Source organism: Phyllobates terribilis, unplaced genomic scaffold (assembly GCF_046119375.1).
Source record: "Phyllobates terribilis strain yellow unplaced genomic scaffold, ASM4611937v1 Scaffold_2__4_contigs__length_985480577, whole genome shotgun sequence".
NCBI classification, from domain to species: Eukaryota; Metazoa; Chordata; class Amphibia; order Anura; family Dendrobatidae; genus Phyllobates; species Phyllobates terribilis.
This window is the reverse complement of record NW_027362762.1, coordinates 197945700-197967501: the sequence shown is the minus strand read 5'-3', so window position 1 is coordinate 197967501 and position 21802 is coordinate 197945700. Positions and strand designations below refer to the sequence as shown.

At 43.6% G+C, this 21802-nt stretch overlaps 1 protein-coding gene across 1 annotated transcript in view; it reads right to left on the bottom strand.

Moving 5' to 3' along the window:
- LMBR1L (limb development membrane protein 1 like) overlaps window positions 1-14040 on the bottom strand; it is a 61815-nt gene extending 47775 nt beyond the window's left edge. The window contains exon 1 of the mRNA XM_073663776.1: window positions 13799-14040. Within this exon, the coding sequence (XP_073519877.1) occupies window positions 13799-13864 (66 nt within the window). The 5' untranslated portion in view covers window positions 13865-14040. The remainder of the gene's footprint in view (window positions 1-13798) is intronic.
- Window positions 14041-21802: the final 7762 nt, after the last annotated feature.

Genomic DNA, 21802 nt, shown 5'->3' with positions numbered 1-21802 from the left:
ATTTTATAACGTTTAATATACTTAGATCCTACCTGCCTTTTCAGTCATAGGGGCGTGCATGTCATATTCAGTCATGGGCGGGCACAGCATTCACTCACTGCTGGCGCCACCCATGTATTTGAATCCTGCTCCTGGCAAGCGCTGACATTGTGAGGTGCATGCACACTTGTATATGTCTGGCCGCCTGCGCAGTAAGGCTGTGTGATTACCAGCTTCACGGCACACACGTGGGGAACATAGAGCATGTGCAGTGAAGCTTGTAATCACACATCCTCACTGCGCAGGCGGTCGGACATATACAAGTGCACATGAGTGAATGCTGTGCCCGCACATGACTGAATAAGACAAGCATGCCCCTATGACTGAAAAGGCAGGTAGGATCTAAGTATATTAAACATTATAAAATCATTATAGCTGCACCAATTTTCATGAAAACAGCTTGTTAGTGATGAACATTGCATCACGAACAAAGCTATGAGGGCAGCCTAGAGGGCAGCTAGGACATGACAGGTTCCCTTTAACCTTCCTAAACAGTACTTTCAGTTAATGGCTGTGTTTCAACCTATATATGAAAATGATGATCATTATCTCCTGTTTGGTATATTTGGCTACGCATACATACAACTATAATCATACAAAATCCCTAACTGTGCAAGAGTACCTATAATATTTGATGCTGATTTGAAGGCAAAGACCAGTAACATCAAATATTAATTACATAAACCACTATATTATATTACACTGACATCTAAAAAACTCTATTGAAAGGCACAATAGTAAGAATTTCATCAGCCAAAAAATGTTAGGCTGCACAATGCATGATCTATTATTGCTCAGAGAGGTGATATAGTGATTGAAATTCAGGCCCATCACAGGCTGTCTTGGACTGTGAACACATCAGAGGATTACAGCCAGGGAAGGAAAGTAGCTGATATGTGATGACCTCCAGCTGCCTGATAACGGACACAGCAATGCAGCACGGCACAGACCAATCGGAAAATATACAGCTCTCGACTCCTTGACTGCATCTCTCCCTTCCCTATTCTGCTTACACATAATTCAGAAGGTTTTATAAAGCATTAATACTAGGGTGTTTCCTGTTATTACATAAAGGGGTGTTCATGTCTCCAACATCCTATCCAAATATGTATTAGGTATAATAATAATTATTATATTAGCAAATACCTCCAATTAGAAATGTAGTATAGTTCTTCTGATTTGCTATGCCCATCTACAGGGCATTACTCTAGCATAGGTATCCAGTGTTATGACCACTAACATCATCTTCACCCACCTCTGTTCCCTATCTAATCTCTCTAACTCTCCTCTCCCTCTGTCTGACCACAACCTACTTACATTCTCTTCCTCTCCAGGTGCACAATCCCCACTTCACAAACTTGCATACCCTCGCAGAAATCTCAAACACCTCAACCTACACTCACTCTCCGAATCTCTCCTCCCTCTTACAGACACAAGTTCCTTACACGATGCAGATGCTGCTGCTACTTTATATAACACCACAACAGCTGCAGCTCTTGATTTGGTTACCCCTCTCACACATTCCAAAGCTCGCACAATCAATAGGCAACCCTGGCACACCAACCTGACTAAAGAACTGCGACGGGCCTCCGGGGTTGCTGAGCAGAGATGGAAAAGGTCCCACTCCAACGAGCATTTCATCGCATTAAAACAGTCCCCCAATACTTTCAAGTCCACACTCACTGCAGCAAAACAAACCTACTTCTCATCTCTCATATTCTCCCTGTCTCACAACTCTAAACAGCTATTCAACTCTTTCAATTCTCTCCTTCATCCCCTAGCGCCTCCTCCCTCTCCTCTCATCTCAGCTGAAGACTTGGCCTCATTCTTCAAGCAAAAGATTGATAACATCAGAGAAAGCTTTTGCCTAAAGTTCCCACAGCCCCTCCGCATATCTACTCAACCTTCCACCTCCAAAAGCAACTTATCCACCATTACAGAAGATCAAGTTTCTTCCAAATCACACCTCATCACCTGTGAACTTGACCCAATCCCGTCCCATCCCTAACCTTACCACAGTCTTCATTCCAACCCTAACCCACCTCTTCAACCTGTTCCTAACAACTGGTGTCTTCGTCTTCCCCTCATGTTTCAAACATGCCTCAATCACACCCATCCCCAAAAAGCCCTCCCTTGACCCATCCTATCGTCCCATATCACTTCTCCACTACGCCTCTAAACTAGTGTAACACGTCCATCTTCAATTGTCCTTCCACCTCTCCTATTGCTCCCTTTGACCACTTACAATCTAGCTTCCGACCGCATCATTCCACTGAAACTGCCCTGACTAAAGTCACCAACGACCTACTAACTGTCAAATCCAAGTGACACTACTCTGTCCTCCTCCTCCTAGACCTGTCATCTGCCTTCGACACAGTGGACCATTCCCTCTTACTACAGACTCTCTCCATTTCTGGGCAGCACAGACAGACTTGGCGCTATCTTGGATCTCTTCATATCTAACAGACCGGACATTCAGTGTCTCCCACTCACACCACCTCATCTCACCCACTATTTGTCGGTATACCCCAAGGTTCAGTTCTAGGACCCCTGCTCTTCTCCATCTACACTTTGGGCCTAGGAAAGCTCAGAGTCTCACAGTTTCCAGTATCACCTATATGCTGATGACACGCAGATGATCTACCTCTCTGTACCCGATAGCACCTCCTTACTAATCACAATGTCTGCCTGCTATTTCATCCTTCTTCTCTGCTAGATTTCTAAAACTTAACATGGATAAAACAGAATTCATCATCTTTCCACCATCTCACTCAACCCCCCCCCCCCTCCATCTGACCTATCCATCAAAGTCAATCGCTGCCCACTCTCCCCAGTCCCACAAGCTCGCTGCCTCCGGCAGGGCTGTGGAGTCGGAGTCAGAGTCGGTATAAAATGGACCTACTCCGACCCCTAAAATATATAGTAAATTGGGTACAGTAGTTCAATGCAGCTTGTGGGGAATATTTTTCATAAGAATTTGGGAAAGTTATGAAATGTCCTATAAATGTCTGTCCTATTCCTGATCTAAGGGTCTAGACTTTTAGCGGAGATGAATCTGTGCTACAGTAAATGTATCACTTTAAAATGAGCCAAGTATGAGGGAGTGGGAGTCGGTGTCATGGAAATTGAGGAGTCGGAAATTTGGCTTACCGACTCCACAGCCCTGGCCTCGGGGTAACCCTGGACTCTAACCTCACCTTCAAACCACATATCCATGCCTTTTGCACTTCCTACCGACTCCAACTCAAAATTTATCTCCCAGATCCGCACATTCCTCAACCAAGAATCTGCAAAAACCCTAGTCCATGCACTCATCATCTCCCGCCTCGACTACTGCAACTTTCTGCCCTGTGGCCTCCCTTCTATCACTCTTGCACCCCTCCAATCTATCCTAAACTCTGCTGCCCATCTAATTCACCTGTCCCACCACTACTCCCCGGCCTGTCCCCATCCCTTCACTGGCTCCCCATTACCCAGAGACTCCAGTTCAAAACCCGAACATTGGCATAAAAAGCCGTCCACAACAGGATTGCAGCTTCCAATAGGTGGCGCTATATAGTACAAGACCTCTTTTTCTCTGAAGAGGCAATTTGCATATTAAATTTCCCAGAGGAGCATTGCATGGCGAATAAGCCTCCTTACCTTGACGTGCCAGAGCTGGTATGTCACTCTCCATAAGGAGAAATGTTACCCCTTAGACCTCAGTCCAGAGCCTCTCACCTAGCCAAATCAGTTCTCATACTTTGCACTGACGAGGGCCAACAGCCCGAAACACCGTGTCTGCAAACTGAGATTCTGATTTGGCTTTTATCCCAAGTCATATTGCACGACTCGTTAAAGGGTTGATTGTGACTTGTAGGATTGCTGCTTCCAATAGGTGGCGCTATAGAGTACAAGTCCTCTTTTTCTCTCAAGAGGCAATTTGCATATTAAGTTTCCCAGAGGAGCCATGTATGATCTGATACAACAGGTTGGAGCTGGTGCAGGGCTTTTAAGATAGTCTTTAGTATACCGGCTCTTGTACTCAACTAAAACATGGTACCATACAATCTCTACATTTAGATACAGCCCTATTGTTTGCAATCTTATGCATAACAATCTAAGGTTTAAAACATTTGTTTATGGATTCATTCATTTCAATGTGTTGTAAATGCATGTTTGTATACGTTCAGCATACACTTTCAATATGCGCTAAACACAACATATAAACTAATATTGGATGGCAGACACTACATAGCACGACAAGTTTGTGCTTGGATTGCATTGGCATATGTACACCGTACTTTTTCTAATAAAGCAAAGCTGAACCTTAACCTTTATAAAAGAAAAAATACACCACTCAAACTAGTGCTCTTTTTCACATGAGATGTGATAGGCACAGAAAACAGGCACGATCAATTACAAAACTTAGACAAGGATTCAGGACTGAGACAGCACAAATGTGAAATCCAGAAAGAAAACACAGTGTAACATAAAAAGGTATGTTGAGAATTTGACGATTCAGCATATATTATCCCACCAGTAATCAGATCTTCATGTCTGAACTACTGCCCATTACTTCATCACTGAAAAACAACTTAAGCAGACGGAACAAGAGAGAAAGCAAAGCTTGTAGGAACGAGCAGGTGAGCTTCAACGCCCACACGCACGCCAAAGCAGCGTGCGCGGACCCTCTATGGAATCCTTATCAATCTCGCATATTCTGCTGTGGATGGACCATGATTTTCCCCATGCACTCCATAATAATGTCTAATTTTCCCTTACTGGTTTATAAATAACGAATGCAAAAAAATATATATATATATTCCAACAACCATCTAGTACCAGCCTCATAATAATAAAACACGTATAAATGTTCTGTGGTGTCTCGTAAACAGGGCTGTGGAGTCGGTAAGCCAAACCTCCGAATCCTCAATTTCCATGACAGACTCCAACTCCACGACTCTGATTCCCTCATACATGGCTCATGTTTAAGTGATAAATTTCCTGTAGCACAGATTCATCTCAGCTAAAAGTCTAGACCCTCAGATCAGGAATAGGACAGACATTTATAGGACATTTCATAACTTTCCCAAATTCTTATGAAAAATATTCCCCACAAACTGCATTGAACTACTGTACCCAATTTATTACATATTTTAGGAGTCGGAGTTGGTCCATTTTATACGGACTCCACAGCCCTGCTTTTAAACAAGACTCAATAGTAGGGGAGGTGGGGTCACTGATACACAAGTTTGTACGAGGTCAATTACTATACAGTTCACAGGGTTTTTACAACAACTCATCAATGTAAGTATCCATAATGTTATGTATTTTTCTGATGTCATCACTCTGGATCATAAATATAAGAGCTATCATTACAGGCACAAGACTCACAGCCAACAAAAAACCTGGCCACTTCCTCATCTGCCGAGCGCCAATATACAACATTACAGGGCGTATAGAGCTTGTGTACCACCACCAGAGCCAACAAAAATGCCACCTTGCAGCCATCACAGAAGTGAGTGCCCACAGTGAAACTGTCGAAGATACTCTAGGGAATTCTCATTTTTGCAGCAAGTTACGATAAGGATTAAGACTTGTGTGTAGAGGTTTTTTTCCTACACATTAGTAAAAACTAATTTTCCTTTAGATGAGCAGTCTACTCTTCTATTAATGGCTACTCTAAGCAGGATGACACCATGTCAGAGCTCACATCATCTCAAGCAAGTTATAAGAATGTAGCAATGAGTAAGACCCAGGATGTGGAAGGTAAATTGCAGTAGGAACGTGTAGTCAACAAATCTGAAGCAACTACCTGATGGCAAGTCAAGATAGTCTATCTCTAGGAATATTTCCAGTGTCTTAGTTAAATCAATGCCCCAAAGAACTGCCTTGTGAGCAGAGTGCTCAAAACTTGAAAGGAAACCTTCAGCTACGTGCACACATTGAGTGATTGGTGAGGTTTTTTACATCAGTATCCGTAAGCCAAAACCAGGAGTCGGTGAAAAATGTAGAAGTGGTGACGTGATTCTATTATACTTTTCCTCTGATTGTTCCTCTCCTGGTTTTGGCTTACAAATACTGATGTAAAATACTGACCAAATGCTGAACATGTGAACATGGCCTAAAGATCTTCAGCCACTTAAATTTACCACAAGTGATGCTTCTTTTGTTATGCTAAAAGGGTTGTTCATCCCCAAACCCTGCTCTCTTTTGTGGTGCTAATGATATGTTGTATCCACAGGTATGCACCATACGGAAGTGAGCGGCCCCAGCCAACCATAGCTTTACATGATTGTCCACCAAAGTTTCTTCAAAACTGAGAACTCCTTAAAAGGGGTTGTCCACTACTTATTATGCCCTCCCCAATGTATCCCCCCGGGGCCCATAAGTGTTTTTATAATTGCCTTCTGTTGCAGTTACTGCCTGTGAGCGGCGCTATCACTGGCCGCCCACAGGCATCACCTGACCCCCCCAGCTGCAGCCGACTCTTGACATCCGCTGATGTCACAAGTCCAGGCTGCAGCCGATGGTCCCTCTTCAGCGTTCCACCGGTGGATGATGGGTTGTGGGAGGAGTTACCCCGCACATCACACCCAGCATCCACAGCGCTCTCCCTCTCCTCATTCATCGGGAAACGCGCGGTGGATGCTGGGTGTGACGCGCGGTGGATGCTGGGTGTGACGCGCGGTGGATGCTGGGTGTGACGCGCGGTGGATGCTGGGTGTGACGCGCGGTGGATGCTGGGTGTGACGCGCGGTGGATGCTGGGTGTGACGCGCGGTGGATGCTGGGTGTGACGCACCCCGCCCACAACCCAGCAGACACCACGGTGACTGCATCACCGATGTCACGCCTCACTTGACGTGACATCAGTGGCGTGTCACATGATGCCTGTGAGCGGCCAGCAATAGCGCCGCTCACAGGCAGAACCTGCAACAGAAGATAATTACAAAGACACTTATGGGCCCTGGGGGAACACATTGGGGGCATAATAAAAAGTTGAGGCCAACTTCTTTAAAAAGACTGCTCGGAGAACAGAAATCCAATAAGCCTGAGGCCTCATTCAGACCTCCATTAAAATTGATTAAAATTGCAGTGAATAGGAGAAACTTTGCAACGTACTTATTTTTTCCATACAAGAAAATTAGTGATGAAACACTGATGGTAAAAACTGAAACACTGATAAAAATCTGATACAAATCACTTATGTAACTCAGACTGTTATTTTGCATAGAAGAAAAATCACTTGATGCCTGAATGAGGACTACAACTGGGTTAGCAGTAAGGCCTCATTCAGACGCCAGTGATTTTTGTGGTCTGAGTTTTACCAGTGTTTATGATCTCATTTTCTTCAGTATTTGATATTTTGCCTTCAGTGTTTTTTTGATATGAAAAAATAAATGACAAAGCTTCTCCTGTACATTACAAGGTTAATCACAGAGCACACGGATGGCAATGTGTGGTGTTGATCATGTCTCAGATAAAAACAAGGACAAGTCCTCCAGATTTTTTGAGAACAGATTGGCAGTAAAAATAGAGACGTTTGAACATCCTCATACATTATATGGGGTACCTGTGCTATGTGAGAAAACACATAGAACACTTATGTGAAAAATGGATGTTTGAATGAGGCCTCAGTGCTATACAAAATGCCCAAGATCATGATACCTTTTTCACAGAATAAGCAAGTTTCAAAGGTCGAGCTAACAGAGCACCCTGACCAGTGAAGGATTTCTTTGAAAATCATTAAAACTCAGTTTGCCAATAGATTATAATAAGCTGATGCTAGTGGGTAAAAGTTCAATCCAATAAACCACACTGCACCCACCAAGATGTGGAGGCCAATGTGCAGAGCACTGAGGATACGGTGTTGTGCAACCTCACCTCCTCCTATATATAGAACTGCATGTAAACACAAGTATTGCTGTATCCTGGGCCCGGCATTCCAGGATAATTTGTCTGCAATTTACAAAAATACTATATATTTTACATGGCCAGTTCTTGCTCTCATTTTATTCTCACTGCTCTTCTAATTATTCTTTTTTTTTTTTTTTTAAAAAAAAAAATCCACAAAATGGTTTCAGAGATATGGGCCTTTTTATACAATGCTAATTTTTATAGTCTATCAAAAGAGCGCTGCTCAGAGCATTCTCAGTGGACATGTCTCCTCATTATTACCCTGTGAGCCATGATGATTCATTGCTAAAGACCATAAACATTAGCACTCAATAAAAAGTCCCATATCACTAGAATCATATCATGGATTTAACAAATAAAAAAATGCATCCTCAGGGGAGCAGCAGGAATAAAACTGAAGCAAAATCCGGCCACTTTGGGGCTGGTGAGAGGTCCTAATAGGCTATGTTCACAAATTGCGTTTTTTTCTGCAGGCAAAAACTGCTCTTTTGATTCCGCAGCACTTTACAAATTTTAGGGGGGACTTATACAGACAATACAGAATAAGCATATCTCAATATGCTGTAAAGAAGGCAGTAAAGAAGCAGTGTAAAAAAAAGCAGGTTTTGCTGAGTTTTTCCTGCGTTTTCGTCAAGGTACATTTGTCTCTGGTGCATGCTGATAAAGTTTAGTGCATAAAAAAAACAAAACAAAACAAAAAAAACACGATTCATCTTCCTAAGGTTTTTTCACCAAAAACGCAGCAAAACCTGATACCTCCATTTTTTTCCTGCGTTTTTGCACTAACCATTGCTTTCTATTAGTGAAAAACGCTGCAAAAACGCTGAAAGAAGTGACATGCTGCATTTTGCAAAAACGCAGCAGTTTGCCAAATCAGTCAAGTAAAAAAAAAATAATGTGTGTGCATGAGATTTATGAAATCTCAGACTTCACTGATACTGTAAAATGCAGCTTTAAATTTGCATAAAAAAGCAGCAAAAAATGCTGCAAAAAAGCAGTGTGTGAACATAGCCAAACGCTATTTTCTTTTTAAAAAATAAGAAAATATAAAAAAAAAAAAATCGTGTGCACACATTTCAAAGAAGTTGTTATTGAAGCTGTTCGTCCTTCTCCAATGACAAGATACAAGCATTTTGTAATCATTCATCTTCCACTGATGGCAAAGGAAGATAGTGGGAACCTGACTTTCCAGTGTCTATTCTATGAGAGGAAATGTAGAAGAAATTTAGTGTGCAGGTTCCCATACAAAGAGGTCAGGGATGTTCATTGTGTTAAAAAAGGATCAAAGGATGCCCATCCCATCAATTGTCCGCATCCTGGATTATAGGAGAGCTGCTGACAGATTAGGCTTTCCAATTACTGTCCTTCTCAGCCACCCCTCCAATTCATAAGGATGAGAGTCAGTGTTAAACTCCTAGAACCCTATAAGAAGCTTATAAATTATTCCAAATCCAGAATTCCTCATTAATATAAATGTAAATACTTTTATGTCCAAAAATGATAAAAGTATTCTAGGAGTGATACCTTTATTGGCAAACCAGAAGAATTATTTTTGCAAGCTTTCAGAGCACAGAGGCAGTGTGAACATCCTGGATGTTCAACTCTTTGACAATGGGACTCAATACCTGGATTTATGACTCACTACATGGACACAGTTCACACCTCCACCACAAGGACTACACCACTAAGCTATCACTACCACCACCTCCCCATTTGCTCTATTTGTAACAAAAACCTTCATTTGATTTCCTTTGCTTATCTTTGGGAAGCATCACCCCCATCCACCCAATGCACAAATGTCCTATTATAATATCTCTTAAATTTCGTGCTCTTGTCTCAGTAATTCACTTGTAAACCAGCCTGAAGAAGGAGCCCCTGTTCTCTGAAAGCTCGCAAACATAATTCTTCTGATTAGCCAATAAAGGTATCAGTCCTAGAATATTTTTGTCATTTTTGGGCATAAAAATATTTACATTGATTTTTCTGGTTAATACGGTACCACAATATAACTTTTTATTGCACGTCCTTCAAATGTAAAGCAATTTAACAATGATTTTCTGGACTACCCAAACTGGCTACGGAGATGCCTAGTGATGCAGATGGTGTTCGATTTATAAGGTGTTATACCTCCACCACTGCTAAAAATAAATACTTTATCCCTGCATTTACATAGACAAGACAATAAACTGAAGAGCAGGCAGACGACCCTACCCTGAAGTTATGAGGCTGAGTGACGTCTGTGGAACATTCCCAGCTGCCCGCTGACACCTTCTGAGTGCAGCAAAAGTACAAGCATCCCACCAGCACCGAGGACTCAGATAAGATCCAGGATACTGTAAGGTCACAAGCAAAAATTCAACAACACACACATATATAACACACAAATAAATAAGAGGAGGTGACAACATACTCCAGAGACAATCAGGGCTCTTTATCAAGATATATAGAGATTACAGGGCTGCGGAGTTGGAGTCCATTTTGGTGGAGTCAGAGTAAAATGGACCAACTGCTAAAATATATAATAAATTGGGTTCATTAGTACAATGCAGGATGTGCTGTAAATGTTTTCATAAGAATTAGGGAAAGTTATGAAATGTCCTCTAAGGCTGTGTGCCCATGATGCGTTTAAGCGTTTTTGCAGCAGCAATTCTGCTGCAGAAACACTTAAAAATCGCTTGGTAGAAGGCCTGCCATGTTCACCAATGATAATCTGCATGTGCTGTGTACATGCTGCAGAAATTTCCATTGCGGGTTATCATTGCAGAAGAAAACGCAGCACTACCAATTATTTTGAGGAAGCGCTGCGTTTTCGCCGCCATTGACTTGCATTGGAACGCATGGATTACGCATCACTGCATCTGTAGATGCTCATTCCATGCGTTTCAATGTGCAGATGGTACCCGGGTCTGGAGGAGAGGAGACTCTCCTCCGGACCCGGGTACCATAGTACCTGTAAAAAAAAGAATAAAATAAAAAATAAGTATGATACTTACCTTCTGATGGCCCGCGGTGCGCTTGTCTTCACTTGCCGGCAGATCGCGGTGGACTGAAGGACCTGCGCTGACGTCATTTAGTCATGTGACGGCAGGTCCTTCAGTGTAGTGTACCGCGAGCTGCCGGAAAGCCGAGACGCAGGGGACTATCAGAAGGTAAGTATATATTTATTTTTTACCATTCTTTACGGTCACACTACATAAATCCATGCTGGTTACATGGATTTTTATAGTGTGACCAAGTTGTCAAGCACTTTCCAAGTGATGCTAAAACCGCTTGGAAAGTGCTTTTCAAGCCGCATGCGGAAATTCATGTGCAGAACGCTTCACTTCCGCTTGTCCCTGGCAGGAAAAACGCATGTACAATCCGCATGCGTTTTTTCTGCCAGGGAGATGCAGAAACGCTCAGGAAAAAATCCATTTCTGCATCATGGGCACATAGCCTAAATGTCTCTTCTGATCCTGATCTAAGGATCTCGGCTTTTAGTTGAGATGAGTCTGTGCTGCACTTTATGTACACGCTCAGTAGTGAGGCAGAGCTGTGGAGTCGAGAGTCAGGGAAATGCCTGCTTGATAGGCAATCCCCGCATGTGTAGCGTCTGTCTTCCGCCTGAAAACAAGCAACCGCAGGGAGGAAAAACATATTAGATGAGCACGCCGAAAATACTCAGACAACACATTATCCGAGCATGTTCGCTCAACATTAATGAAAACTCATGTTCACTTCGCATTTAAAGAGGACTTGTCACCAGGTCAAACCTGATCAGCTTTTGCTCTTATTTTATTCCAGCTGCTCCTGAAAAATTCATTTTTTTTTATCTTTAAGTTAGTGAAAATATTTATAGTTTTTATCAAGAAGGCATTGCTCACTGGGTAGTAACGTACAGAAGCCTAAAGACATGTCCGCAGATAATGTTGTGAGTCACGTCCAATTGGTAAAGGCCATAAAAATTATGGAACCATATGGGGAGGGGTGTTAAACAAATTGGACACTGTTGACCAGGTGACAGGTCCTCTTTTAAAGATGCTGATGAACTGAGTTTTTTTGTGTGAATTTTTTCCATATAGGCTTCTATGGGCAGCCTGGATAAATGTAATTGAGTTTTGTAGAATGAAAGATACCAGTGTTTCTATACAAAAGAAAAAAACCTGCACCGAAAATGCATTTAAGAGAAAAAAATGATAGGGGAGATTGCATAAATTTGCTGTAAAAATGTAATAAGAAAAGAAAACAGTATTGAAGCACGTGGGAACATGGCCTAAAATGCAGTTAATTTTCTGAATTAAAAATACGCAGTGTTTACTCCATGTGGGAACATGTCCTTAGGATATGTTACACGTATGTGGTCATAAACTGACAGCATTTTGAAAATAGTGAATACAGATCTTACAACAAAAAAAAAATTGCAGATCATTATTGAGCAGTAATTACATAAAATGTACATAAAGCCAGAAAACTGAGTTAATGTGATTACCAGGTACCTACATGCACAGAACTTATTTCTGCACACAAAAATGCATATACTGCTCTGTGTACGGCGCTAAAAAGCCTGAAAATGGGAAAAAAATACAATTGATTCCAGACTCTCCCAGTTATCTGACCTACTTTAACATCTCTCCAGACCAATCATAGCAGGTCAATGTAATCAGTGGGGAAGACTCCATACGTGGCGTCTTTCCGGGGTTAATAGGAAAGATGATTTTCTGCAACCATCATTTCGATAATATCTCTAAGTGTAAAAGCGACAGTTCAGCCCATGAATAACACCACAGAATAAGAAGCTCCTGGGCTTTGGTCTCCTTGTCCTCCCTGCATATCTCAGGGCGGCGTGCAGCCTTGCCTTCCTTTGTCAGCGTCAGAGATATTTGCCCAAGTCGAATTACGTCTACAGGAGGACAGAGCTGTCAAAGTAACTTGTCACACGTAACAGCGGCGTGGCACAACACTGACGGGTGGTAAATGAGCCAGCAACAAGTGGAAGTAAACAGGATGACAGAAGAAAGGAGTGTAGACATAGAAGTGACTGACAATGGCATGGACCCTGCAGGTTATAGGTGCAGGGTATATTGTACCTTAGGAATATTATCCTGTTCCTACAAACACTACAGTATTAGGCCCCATTCACACTATCAGTATTTGTAAGCTAAAACCAGGAGTGGGTGACAAATACAGAAGTGGCAAAGAGTTTCTATAATACTATTCCTCTGATTGTTCCTCACCTGGTTTTAGCTAACAAATACTGATGTAAAATACTGGACGTGTGAACGAGGCCTTACACTCTCTGCTCCTGCAGGATGATCGGCTAAGGTAACTGTATTAGTAAATACCCTCCTAACCACCTATAGGGCCCCTCTATAACGGAACAGACATCACTGCTGCACAATATTACCAATAATGGGCAGCCAGGACATTTTGGGGGTTGTCATTTGCAAGAAAACATTCCCTGCACATCAGATGAACTTCATGATCACAGGGGATCCATCCTCACAGATGACTGTGGGATTTATAACAGATCAGCAGATATTATTACTACTACTACTACTACACAACAGGGCAGATTCGCACTCCCCCATTGCCAATTCTGCAGGAACTCAATAGGGCAACCCCTGCAGAGCCTCATCAGTCACTGGCTGACACAGTCCCTACCTGCTTACACCTATAGATCTTAGGCTAATACCATGGAGAACTACAAGTCCCAGCATGCACTGGGTCGTGGGTCTGAGGCTCCATGGAAAGGCAGCCACAGGTAGTGGCCGCTGCAGGGTGATAAAGCCTCAGTGACCCCTCTGCACTCACACACTGGGAACTGAATGGGTTAACACTGACCCCTTCCCCCCGTTTAACCGTTCAGAGCCCGCACTTACGATGCATTCCCGGACCCACTCGTGGAAAAGCTGCTCTCTAAGCGACACATCTTGATCAGCTTCCATCCTCCGGCAGCATGGCGCCCACCCAAGCTGGTTCCACACCCTAAGGAGAATGACTAGAGGGAGGCCGGTGGCCGCACTTTGCCTCGGCGTCTCCGTCTAGCTGTGGCCGCAGCTCAGGGCTAGTATCTGGTTACATTGGGTCTCCTGGAGGCTTCGCACGCCCCGCCCATTTCTCCACCTATGGGATTGCCCGGAGACTGGGAACTTCACTGTGATTGGTGGAGACGAGCTGTGACGCAGTCAGTAACGGCTGAATCGCGAACATTCAGGACGCCTCAAAACCTGACAGGAATTTCAGTCGTCGTGAGGTAACCTCACGTAATGGTGTGCGGGCAGAAGTGATGTGCTGGGGCCAGCATGGCGGAACCGGACTGAACCCGACAGAACGGGCCGCCAATGCCTCCAATACCTACCACTTGTTACAGGGCTTCTGTCCGGCTATGAGGACCCGAAATATTCTCCGAAATCAATAAGTGGCCGAGTGACTGTAATGGGTCTCTGTACTGCAGCAGAATAGTCCCAGCAATGGCCTCCCATTATCATTGCTGGAAGTCACTTGTTTGTCTTGTGGTATTCCTCTCTTTTTTTGTGACAAATTCTTAAAAATCTATACGTGTTTCATAAATTTTGAACAAAATCTAACATTTTTTAGTTTTTTCCCTTTAGGCTGTGTGCCCACGATGCGTATTTCATGCGTTTTTTGGTGCGGAAATTTCCGCAGCGTAAACGCATGATCAACGCATGGTAAGCCTTCTGCCATGGTCCCCTATGCAATTCCGCACTTTAATGCCCATGCTGCGGATGTTTCTGCAGCGCTCAAAAATCCGCAGCATGTCCATTAATTCATTGACTTGCATTGAGATGCACATAATCCGTGTCAGTACATTTGTACTCACGGATTATATGCGTTTCAATGTGCGGATGGTACCCAAGTCTGGAGGAGAGGAGACTCTCATCCAGACCTGGGTACCACTGTACCTATAAAAAAAATAATAAAATAAAAAATAAAGATTATATTCACTTTCCGACGGCCCCCGGTCTCCTTCCCTGTGCTTGTGGGCAGGACTGAAGGACCTGCGGTGACGTCACAGTCATGTGACCGCAGGCCCTTCAGTGCAGTGTCCCGCGATCAGCTGGCAGCCAGGAACGAGCTCAGCAACACACGCTGGGCCATCGGAAGGTAAGTATAGGTTTATTTTTTTATTTTTAAACATTCTTTTAAGGTCACACTATATAAATCCATGCTGTTTGCATGGATTTATATAGTGTGACCTAGTTGTCAAGCACTTTCCAAGTGATGCTAAAATCGCCTGGAAAGCGCTTGTCAATCCGCATGTGAATAACGCTTCAAATCCGCATGTATTTGACAGGAAAAACGCATGCACAATCTGCATGCTTTTTTTCTGCCAGGGAAATGCAGAAATGCTGCAGAAATTTTCTGCATCGTGGGCACATAGCCTATATCTGTTTCTTGCGCGGCTTTAGCATGGAAAGGCACATGTTTTGCAAAAAGTCAAAAAAGAAACCTTGCATGCAGAAAATTTAGCATCAATTTTTCTGACTTTTTGAAAAGTTGTAAATGATGAATCAGGTGATAACATCTGAAAACCATAAACTCTGCCCACAGTAGTGAATACACATAAAATGGACTTTAAAGGGACATACTAAAAAGAATTCAGAAAAGGAATAAATAAAAAGAATGAATCTATTAACTTATTGATCCAAAAATATGCTGAGGAATATAGAATAGGTTTCTTGGGCATTTTAGATATGGAATATATGTAGATTACAGGGGAATAAATAAGTATTCCGTATAAACTGCTGTATATTGTATTCCCTGTGCTTCTTAGGAGGGGAATTAACATGGAATATATGTAGATTACAGGGAAATGAACATATATCCCATATAAACAGGTGTATATTATATTCCCTGTGCTTGTTAGGTGGGGAATGAACATGTAATATATGTAGATTGCAGGGGAATGAAAACATAACCCATATAAGCAGGAGTATATTATACCCCCTGTGCTTGTTAGGTGGGAAATGAACATGGAATATATGTAGATAATAGTAGAATTAACACATATCCCATATAAACCAGTGTATATTATGGACGCTGTGATTGTAAGGCCTCTTTCACACATCTGTTTCCAGTGCGTGTGGTGACCGTTTTCACTCATATTGGAGACACTTACACACGTAGACCCATTCAAATCAAGGGGTCTGTGCACATGTCAGTGCGTTCACACAGACCATGTGTCCGTGTGCAAAACACATTGACATGTCCGTTTTTTCCGGCAGCACGGTCCGCAATATGTCCTGCACATGTGCACACTGATGACACAGCGATGACATCCATGTGCCATCAGCAGGTCTGTGGAGTCGGTATAAAATGGACCAACTCCTAAAATATATAATAAATTGGGTACAGTAGTTCAGTGCAGTTTGTGGGGAATATTTTTTTCATAAGAATTTGGGAAAGTTATGAAATGTCCTATAAATGTCAGTCCTATTCCTGATCTAAGGGTCTAGACTTTTATCTGAGATGAATCTGCTACAGTAAATTTATCCATTAAACATGAGCCATGTATGAGGGAGTCTGAGTTGGAGTCGGTGTCATGGAAATTGAGGAGTCGGAGGCTTGGCTTACCGACTCCACAGCCCTGGTCATCAGTGTGACGCATACAGACACCTGGGAAAAGCAGTAAATTTAGTGCTGTTCCCAGGCGCTGGGTGCTGAATCCTACTCTCATCATTGTCGCCTGGTCTCCCTGCGTTCTGCGAGACCAGGCGACACTCATGAGAGGTGGAGCCAGCGTATTAAATACATAAATTTAAAAAAAATTCAGTGGGATCCCCATAATTTTTACTAACCAGCTGAGGGAAAGCTGATAGATGGGGGCTGGTATTATTATTCTGGGAAAGGGCCTATAGCATTAAAGGTTCCCAGACTATTAATAACAGCTCACAGCTGTTTGTTTAGCCTTTACTGGTTATTGAAAAGGGGATACCTCCCAAAAAAAAGGCGTGGGATCCCCCTAATTTTATTAACCAGCAAAGGCTAAACAGACAGTTGTGGGCTGATATTAATAGGCTGGGAAGGCGGGCCATGAATATTGGCCCCCTCCCAGACTAATAACATCAGCCACCCCAGAAATAGCGTATCCATTAGAGGCGCCAATTCTGATGCTTAGCCTCGGCTCTTCCCACTTGACATGGTGCGTTGGCAAGTGGGGTAATAGTTTTGGGGTTGATGTCAGCTTTGTAATGGCTGCTGACATCAAGCCCAGGGGTTAGTAATGGAGAGGTGTCTATCAGACACCCCTATTACTAACCCCGTAGTTAAAATACATAAACAAAAATAAATAAATACACAGAGAAAAGTCCTTTAATTGAAAAAATAACTCCCCGACAATTCCCCTAATTTTCCCATTTATTACCATAGAAATCAAAGATATGCCCACCTGTCTACCATAATTCCATAATAAAGAGATCCCAAAGTTATACTCACCTGTCTCACTGAGAGCGGTGACATCAGTAAGATTACCGCAGTTCATAGGCTGGCTCACACAGAGGTTACCGTGAGAACCACTGCCTGTGCCCGGTGATGACCTTAATGACATCACCGCTCGTCACTGCAGCCGGGTTCTCACTGTACCTTCATTGTGTTCCGGCTGGCGTGGTGAGCAGTCGCATTGCTCATGTCACCGCTTACCACACCATCCGGATGTAGCTGAGTTGGGGATCGTTGTGGGACCTCCTTATTATGGCTTTACGGCGGCCACGTGATACAGACAGCGGTGACTACATTGGTGGAGGAGGGGCCAGCAGCCCCTTCTTTCACCAATCAGCTTGTGAGACAGCTGACGAGATGACGTTATTTCATTTCGTCAGCTGTGCACAGTGCAGCAGAGAACCAGGGGAACGGAAGCAAGGCGAGTATATGATGAGTTTTTTTTTTTTTCATGTGTATGCAGGGGCGTACATAGAAATCATGTGACCCCATAGTAGAAGTTCTGGTTGGGCCCCCCACCCAAAAAAAAAAAATTAAATAATTGTCGGGGTCACAGAAGAGCATATCTCACAACTTTCCAGCCTTTACATAGTAATTTTCCTCCTGCTAAAGTCCTAGATTCCTCTTTCATTGCCCCCATAAAGTATTATGCAAACAAACGTACCCGCCAAACACAGTATGATACCCCCATGCTGAATTCCTCCACATGCACAGTATAATGACCCTACTGTGCCCCACCTCAACTCCCAAGGCAAAGAGTGGTGACCCCAACACAGCTCTCCATGCACTATAATGGGCCTACATACAGTCTAATGGCCCGCTCTAGCCCTCCAAACAGTATAGTGGCCCCCACACAGTATGATGGACCGCACACAAACCTTCACACTGTATAATTGCACTATAATGGACCCCCACATATTATAATGGCCCCAAAAAGCCTTCGATATAGTATAATGCACTTCCCCTGGTCCTCCATAGAATATAATGCTCTCCCCATGGTCCTCCATAAAATAAAGTGTACTCCTCATGGTCCTCCATAAAATATAGTGCACTCCCCATGGTCCTCCGTAAAATATAGTGCACTCCGCATGGTCCTCCATAGAATATAATGCACCCTCTATTGTCCTCCATATAAAGAATTGCTCTCCCCATGTTCCTCCATATAATAAAATGCTCTCCCCATGGTCCTCCATATAATAAAATGCTTTCCACATGGTCTTCCATATAATAAAATGCTCTCCCCATGGTCCTCCATACAACATAATGCACCCCCCCATAGTCCTCCATACAATATAATGCACCCCCATGGTCCTCCATACAATATAATGCATTCCCCCCATGGTCCTCCATGCAATATAATGCATTCCCCACATGGTCCTCCATGCAATATAATGAAGCCCCATGGTCCTCCTCCATACAATATAATGCACCCCTCATTGTCCTCCATACAATATAATGCATCCCCATGGTCCTGCATACAATATAATGCACCCCATGGTCCTCCACACAATATAATGCGCCCCATGGTCCTCCACAAAATATAATGCACCCTCTGTGGTTCTCTATACAAATATAATGAACCCCCCATGATCCTCCATTCAGGTTAATGCACCCACACGGTCCTCCACACAATATAATGCGCCCACCATGATCTTCCATACAGTATAATGCACCCCCATGGTCCTCCATACAGTATTATGCATCCCCATGGTCCTCCACACAGTATAATGCACTCCCCATGGTCCTCCACACGATATAATGCACCCCCATGGTCCTACACAATATATAATGCACTCCCATGATCCTCTATACAAGTATAATGCACCCCCATAGACCTCCATATAGTTTAATGTACCCCCATGGTCCTCCACACAATAAAATATGCCCACCATGATCCTCCATACAGTACAATGCACCCCCATGGTCGTCCATACAGTATAATGCACCCCCATGGTCCTCCACACAATATAATGCATCCCCCATTGTCCTCTACACAATATAATGCACCCCCCGTGGTCATTCACACAATATAATGTACTCCCCACATGGTCCTCCATACAAAATAATGCACCCCCATGGTCCTCCACACAATATAATGCACCCCCATACTGTATTATTGTCACACAAGGTGTGGGAAAGACTAAGTGCAACTCAAAGAGAAGAGGGGAAGGGAGCCCAGACTCTATGGAAAGGGAGAAGTGGAGACCTCCTAGGCTGATCTGATATCACCCTGTTCGTCCCCTTCTCTGATTCTAACCAGATTGGCGGTACGTCACTGTGTGTATGGGATGTTTGGCTGGAGATGGGGAGGCTATGGGGCACTCATGCTGAGCATGGGGAGGCTATGGGAGTCTCATACTGTACATGGGGAGGCTATGGGGGTCTCATGCTGGACATGGGGAGGCTATGGGAGTCTCATGCTGGACATGGGGAGGCTATGGGGTCTCATGCTGGACATGTGGAGGCTATGGGAGTCTCATGCTGGACATGAGAAGGCTATGGGGTTCTCATGCTGGACATGGGGAGGCTATGGGGGTCTCATGCTGGACATGGGGAGGCTATGGGGGTCTCATGCTGGACATGGGGAGGCTATGGGGGTCTCATGCTGGACATGGGGAGGCTGTGGGGGTCTCATGCTGGACATGGGGAGGCTGTGGGGGTCTCATGCTGGACATGGGGAGGCTGTGGGGGTCTCATGCTGGACATTGAGAGGTTATGGGGGTCTCATGCTGGACATGGGAAGGCTATGGGGGTCTCATGCTGGACATTGAGAAGCTATGGGGGTCTCATGCTGGACATTGGGAGGGTATGGGGGTTTCATGCTGGACATGGGGTAGCTATGGGGGTCTTATGCTGGACATGGGGAGGCTATGGGGGTCTAATGCTGGACATTGGGAGGGTATGGGGGTTTCATGCTGGACAAAACTATATGCCAAAAGGAAAGATAAAGAAGGTGGGGTATACTCATCAACCAGTAACCAAAGCAAAACAAAGAAAAAACCCTTAAAAATAACTTTTAATAGATAAATCTAAAAGTACCCTTATCAATATACATAAAGACACAACCCATTAAAAATAAGTACATGTGTATTGGGGTAAGAGTAAAGGGACAAATAAGGAGCAATTAACATGCAGGCTAGCCCTATAAATCCCTATGGCCTGCCTAGCAGCAGAGGTTGACAGTCTCGCAAATCCATTTGGTGCCCCCTCTCCACGTCGGCTCTCCCTTACAGGTAACCTGTCACGTCCTAGCTGCCCTCTAGACCCCATAGCGTTGTTAGTGATGCAATGTGAATTACTAACGAGCTGTTTTCATGAACATTGGTGCAGCTATGATGATTTTATATCGTTTAATATTCTTAGATCCTACCTGCGTTTTCAGTCATAGGGGCGTGCTTGTCATATTCAGTCATGGGCGGGCACAGCATTTACTCACTGCTGGCGCTGCCCATGTATTTGAATCCTGCTCCTGGCAAGCGCTGATATTGTGGGGCGCATGCACACTTGTATATGTCCGGCTGCCTGCGCAGTGAGGCTGTGTGATTACTAGCTTCACTGCGCATGCGCGGGGAACATAGCGCGTCATAGCGCATGCGCAGTGAAGCTGGTAATCACACAGCCTCACTGCGCATGCGCGGGGAATAGAGCGTCATAGCGTAGTGCAGCTACGAACTACATAGCTTCACTGCGCATGCGCTATGACGCGCTATGTTCTCCTCACTGCCAGGCGGCCGGACATATACAAGTGCGCCTGCGCCCCACAATATCAGTGCTTGCCGGGAGCAGGATTCAAATAGAAGGGCATCGCCAGCAGTGAGTGAATGCTGCACCCGCCCATGACTGAATATGACATGCACGCCCCTATGACTGACAATGCAGGTAGGATCTAATTATATTAAACGTTATAAAATCATTATAGCTGCACCAATTTTCATGAAAACAGCTTGTTTCCTGTATATAGGAAGGCTATGTGTGGCTCCTACGGTATATAGTGGCTTTGTGTGGGCTTTTACGGTATATAGGGGAAATATGCATATTTAATTCTGCTCAATATTAAGTGTCCTCATTATTTTATATTAATATTAATTGTAGTTAATATTATTATTTATCAAAATCAATTATAAACCCTCCATAGACTTTATTATACATGATTATATTGGATATCATTGGCTGCAGGGCTTGTCCTAAGCACATTATAGAATGTTGTTGTGACATGACAGGATCTGCACCATGGTCACCTCTACCTGGATATTATGACATCATGAGGAATATATAAAAACTGCTCACCTGGAACAACTTTGAGGGTTATAGTAGGTGTTCAGTAGTCTGTTCATATTATTTCCCATTTCATTTCCTGTATATATATGTTTCTGATTTCTTATGACAATCTTCCTCTACTTGCCAATTCTCATACCCCATACATT